This window comes from Eschscholzia californica, unplaced genomic scaffold (assembly GCF_041429995.1).
Source record: "Eschscholzia californica isolate CP2 unplaced genomic scaffold, dmEscCali1.0.p SCAF_6, whole genome shotgun sequence".
Lineage (NCBI taxonomy): Eukaryota > Viridiplantae > Streptophyta > Magnoliopsida > Ranunculales > Papaveraceae > Eschscholzia > Eschscholzia californica.
Genome location: NW_028238483.1, coordinates 17,193,571 through 17,199,570, shown reverse-complemented (window position 1 = coordinate 17,199,570; position 6,000 = coordinate 17,193,571). Strand labels below are relative to the sequence as shown.

Here is a 6,000-nt window from a genome sequence, read left to right as displayed (position 1 = left end):
AATTTTTCGTAGTGAATATTCAACATTAACTGCCCATATGTAAACTTGTTTAAAAGAGCAGGTTGAATGATTGGTCGTGTAGTAACAAACTAACAACTCCCTAACAGGAATCTCAAATCTATGATTCCAACAGGCAATAATTTGTCCAAATTGTTCTTATTAAAAGAATGATATATAAAAAAGAAATACAGTCTGACCTAACAATGGGAAGGGTTATTTCTCAAATAGCCTCTAACTTTATCAAATATTCCCATATGACCTCTTTCTTCAGTTACCGTTAGCACACCGTTAATTAGTCATCACCTTCTCTCCTCCATCTCATCTTCTATCTCTGCCACATCATCTTCTCGCCACCTCATCGTCTTCACAGGCGAGGGTCGCCGACCAGCAAATTTTTCGGCTGGCGACCTTCAAACATTATTTTTTTTTTCTCTCCTCTTCTGTCTAAATTTTTTTTCTCCTCTCTCTCTCTAATCAGATCTAGAGAGAGGTGGTCTGTTATGATCTGTTCTTGAACAGATCTAGATCTGATTAGAGAAAGAGAGGAGAAAAAAAAACTTTTTTTTAGAGAGAGAGAGGAGAGAAAAAAAAATAATGTTTGAAGGTCGTCGATCGGAAAATTTGTCAGCTGGCGACCCTCGCCGGTGAAGACGATGAGGTAGCGAGAAGATGATGAGGCAGAGATAGAAGATGAGATGGAGGAGAGAAGGTGATGACTAGTTAACGGTGTGCTAACAGTGACTGAAAAAAAAGTCCATATGAAAATATTTGATAAAGTTAGGGGCTACGCAAGAAGCTGGTCACAAGATTAGGGGCTATTTGGAAAATAACCCAAATGGGAATCGACCTCGGCTCTCTTAAACGCTTTTTTTTCTCGGCAGCTTGGAACTAATGAGACCCGGCCACCTTGAAACCATCCCCATTCTGTATTTAGGCCCCACGTCAGCACCTAAATAAAGTCAACCAATAATTGTATCATATATTACTGACATACACTCCGACTCTGACTCCATAGTCCTCTTATGGCCGTTCATTTTCTTAATCTCTCGATATGTGTGTTGTCAGTCGAGAGATTAACGGTCGGATGTTATCTGGTTGGCATGAAAAGTGTAAAGAAGAGAGTTACTCTAGCTATATCTGAAACTCATTGCCTTTATATTAATGCCGAAGTTCCAAACTTGTATTTGAAGATTTCGTTATTTTCTGATCACCGGATAAAAGATATTTGAAGATGTTCCGATACGTTTCCGGTGTAATTTTATTCGTTCTGTTATCAAGTTTATCAGCTAATAGTCAAACATTCACCGACGATCTAATTAGGTTACCATCAGAAGTAACTTATTTTATCCATGGTAACAATAACAATGATGATTCTGTAGGAACAAAATGGGCTGTTCTAATTGCTGGTTCAAATGGGTATTGGAATTACAGACATCAGGTGATGATGATCTTTGATTACTTAACTCTTTGATTCAAATTTGATTTTTTTTTTTTGTAGTTACTTCTGTTAATTTTGGATTTTACTTGGATTTATATGCTTAGCTTGTTCTGTTAGTCTTGATCTTGTGATCTATGGGTTTTCAATTTAGTTAAGAAATTAGGGTTAATTTGGAAAGGATGTGATGGAATTTGTTTTTGGGGAAGCTTGGTTTATTACAAAAGAGGGTTGAAATTCCGGTTTTTATTTGTTTTTTGGTACTGGGGTTTTGGATTAGGGTTTTCAAACAAGGGTTTGTTTAGTTGGACATTGAGTGATAGTATATAGTGGAGCTCTTTATTAGTTCATTGAATTATTACTTTTTTGGTTTTAATTTGTTGAGTTTCAGCTTTTTCTATTGTTATGAAACTAAAGTGAACTATTATGGGGTTTATTCTAAACCTAAGTAATGGATACCATTAGCATCTTCTGATGCATTTAATTGTTGTTGGGTTTTCTCCTTATTAGCCGAATTCGACTTGGTAAGCAAGCAAATATTTTAGTTGGTAATTACGAGATAATGTATTTGATGTTTCATGGAAGTCTTAAATTCTGGTAAAATAGTTGTGACTGTTCTAATATAAGCAATGATCTCTTACTAGAATAACTTAAATGGGTATCTGGTTGTTGTTATCCGGATCTTTTAAGTTGACGATGAATCATGTGATTTACATTGATGCTAATAGTGTGAGTCTTGGAAATCTATAGGCTGATGTCTGCCATGCCTATCAAGTCTTGAAAAAAGGCGGATTAAAAGATGAAAACATAATAGTTTTCATGTATGATGATATCGCGCATAATCAGGAGAATCCTAGACCTGGTGTCATCATTAACAACCCACATGGTGAAGACGTCTATGCGGGAGTTCCAAAGGTTGGTTTTTCTTCTTCTTTCTTCCCAAAAAAAGAAGTTTCTCTTTTGTGTCTTACTATGCTTCTCTCATTATGTAATAGTCTTACATCTTTCCAAGTTTGGGGATCTTAATGTTGCAGGATTATGTAGGGAATGAAGTAACAGTGAACAACTTTTTCGCAGTTCTTCGTGGAAATAAAACTGCTCTTACAGGGGGTAGTGGGAAGGTTCTAAATAGTGGTCCTGACGACCATATATTTATCTATTACTCCGATCACGGTGGTCCTGGAGTACTAGGTTAGTAAATTCATCTTGATTCTGGCAAGAATGGCTTGTTTATTTAAGTAGCCTTTGCAATGATTTAAAAATTTCTCAAACTCATCCGGACGATTTGGATGATCTTGCAATCCATTCATCTGACATAGCTTCTCTTGTTATATTGCAAATTCTACTATTCAAACACTGACCACGTTTTTAAAACGTTTTACTTCATTTACTCTTTTTCTAAACAAGGAAAATAATTCATGTTAATGAAATATTAATGCAGAATTCGGTTATGAATCAACGGATCACCCATGTTATGAATCAACCGGTCACCCGAATTGATAAATTAGGAAAGCTAAAATCTACATAGATATAAACATAGCCTCCCAATTTCAAAATAAAATTTCTATGTGGCTCTAATTTTGTACAATGTTTCATCGTAGCCAACAATAAAGAAGTCGTAGTATATTTACTTCGATATTATCAAATTCCACCTCTTTTCTTTTGAGAACTTCATAATTTGTTGTATTTCCAGGAATGCCGACCTTTCCTTACCTTTACGCAAATGATCTAATTGATGTCTTGAAGAAAATGCATGCTTCAAAAAGCTATGAAAGCCTGGTAACATTCTAATTCTGTTTTAATGAACATTGTTTTGTGTAGAACTTCACAAAACTTCCTAGATTGAAATTTTCAATCTCGGTTCACTAATCAGAAACATAATACTTCTATATTGGATTACATAATTTGTGTGAAACTGTAGGTGTTTTATCTCGAAGCTTGTGAATCTGGTAGTATTTTTGAGGGTCTTCTTCCAAGAGGGTTAAACATCTACGCAACCACAGCATCTAATGCAGAAGAAAGCAGTTGGGGAACCTATTGTCCCGGAGAGACCCCTAGCCCTCCTCCAGAATATGATACCTGTTTGGGGGACTTGTATAGTGTTGCTTGGATGGAAGACAGGTATGTATTCGATATGCAATAAATAACCTTAGAACTTCGAAAATTTTGTAGATTCATTACGCCGAGCAAATTGTAACAGTTATAGCTGTAAATGAGTAACTAGGAAGTAATATAGTTTTGTTTTTACTTGGTTTTTCTCTTGCCTCTGATTCCTCCATTTCCATTTTCCCTATGGAGATTACATAAATGTACCGATCCCGTGTTTAAATTTTGATATTAAATGTCCCAGAGGACTCCAGCATATAACTCTTTATTCTGAAGTCCAAACAGTTTCTTAGATATACTTTTCCTGTTTATTCGATTTGCTTGTTTTCTTTACATATTTATCATGCAAAATTGCTATTTTGTGGACAGTGACAAACATAATTTGCGGACTGAAACTCTGAAGCAGCAATATCAACTGGTAAAAACTCACACTCTTCCCTTCTCTCATTTTTTTGTGAAAAATCTATTACTTCCTACTTCCTAGACATTTAGATGGTCTATAGTTCTACGTTCTACTTGCATTTATCATCTATTTCACGTTATATGCATATTGCGATTTATCAGATGTTGAGAAAAAAAAATCTGATGTACGTAGTAAATTTTACTTTGATAGACCTTCTATTAGGGATATTTCATTATGACTTTTGTTATTACATGTTTGAATTGTTTAATCAGTTTAAGTATTATGTTGTGCTGATATTTACAGGTTCGGACCAGGACGGATAATGGAAATTCTGCTTATGGATCCCACGTCATGCAATATGGAGATCTTGAACTTAGCATGGAAGATCTCTTTCTCTACATGGGTACAAATCCAGCAAACGATAACATTACCTTCATCGATCAAAATGCATTACCTTCGTTTTCGAAGGCTGTTAACCAACGCGAAGCAGATCTCATCCATTTCTGGCACAAGGTATAGCCAACTACCTCAATTTTTATCTTGTTGACTATCGTCGTAAAACCCTTTTGCCAACTCAGATTTGTTGGCTTTATTTCACAATATCTTATTATTAACTATTTAGTTCGGCTCAGCCTAGCCAAGTTACTCGGGGACCGACTCGGGCCATGAGTCAGGTCTCAGCACGAGCCCCTGAGTCAAGGGCTCAACGAACTTTTTTCTTTTTCTAATGCAACTCTGACTGCCTGAACTTCTCTATCTATCACACAGTACCGAAAAGCCCCGGAAGGCTCTTCTAGGAAACACGAAGCACAAAAGCAATTTGTAGAAGTAATGGGTCATCGGATGCACGTGGACCATAGTATGAAGCTCATTGGAAAGCTTTTATTTGGATTTGAAAAGGCTCAAAAAGTGCTGGAAGCAGTTCGGCCAGCAGGGCAGCCTCTTGTGGACAACTGGGACTGTCTTAAGACAATGGTAACAGACCCCCTCCCCGAGTTCCTCTATTCATTTTCTTAAGATATACACCATTTATGTGGAGTAATCTACAAGTTATTGTTATGGTAGTAATACTCGTTTTAGACCAACTTAGAAAAACAGCGTAGCCAAATGGTTAAGGCCACTGGGTTAAATTCCTAGTTATGACCGAGAGGTCAGGAGATGATATCTTCCAGCGGCATTCCTTCCTCCTAATTGCGTGGAATGGCCATATGGAAGCTGGCAGTAGGTGGTCTCTGTATATGTTAGTCTAGCCCCCACTATAAGGGGCCGAAGACTCTGTCTGGCCTTGAAATCATATACCAAACAGGGAAGCAAGACCTTCACCGTTGATGAAAAAAATAAACAAAATTAGAACTTGTTTCTTCTGGAAGATGACCTGCGTAAATATGAAGTGGATTGAGCCCTATCCATGGCCAAAACAAAAACTGGGTAAATTGTCGTAAAAAGAAAAGAAAATTCTTTAGTCTCCCAGTCTGACAGAAAAATTGCTGTTTTAAATTCTTACTTGCAGGTGAGGACATTCGAGAGTCGCTGTGGATCTCTGTCACAGTACGGAATGAAACATATGCGTTCTTTCGCAAACATCTGTAATGCAGGAATTCAGAACGAGCAGATGGATGAGGTTTCATCACAAGTATGTACCAGAATTCCTTCGGGTTCTTGGAGCTCAATTCAGAGGGGTTTAAGTGCTTGATCAATGCACGAAATCACGATTTCGGGAATGAAGTGCTTGATCAATGCACCAAATCACGATTTCGGGAATTACTTTAACCATCTTATCTAAGTAGTTGTGTGTATTATCATGCCATGCATGAATGATGTATTATGCTGATTTAGTTCCATTGTACATATAAGCTCAGATCACATAGGAACTAAAAGTGTGAAATAATGAACTAATCTCTCTGTGTGTAATCTAAGTAATGGTTATTTGCTTTCAATGTTGTATATTCTTCAGCTCTATTTTATGTGCTAATTTGATAGCCATCCATCTCAAGAAAACAGACACTGAAGCTAAGGCGAATACCATCGAACCCTAATTCAGTGAGGCTCGAGTGAG

The 6,000-nt window shown here is 36.9% G+C and overlaps 1 protein-coding gene across 1 annotated transcript; it reads left to right on the top strand.

The window, feature by feature from the left end:
- Positions 1 to 927: 927 nt before the first annotated feature.
- Positions 928 to 5,881, top strand: LOC147532066 (vacuolar-processing enzyme-like). The gene is made up of 9 exons (XM_086646852.1): positions 928 to 1,438; positions 2,186 to 2,350; positions 2,470 to 2,626; positions 3,129 to 3,214; positions 3,357 to 3,556; positions 3,911 to 3,959; positions 4,248 to 4,457; positions 4,713 to 4,919; positions 5,455 to 5,881. The coding sequence occupies exons 1-9, from the start codon at positions 1,232 to 1,234 to the stop codon at positions 5,635 to 5,637; spliced, it is 1,464 nt and encodes a 487-aa protein (XP_086502978.1). The 5' UTR covers positions 928 to 1,231; the 3' UTR covers positions 5,638 to 5,881.
- Positions 5,882 to 6,000: the final 119 nt, after the last annotated feature.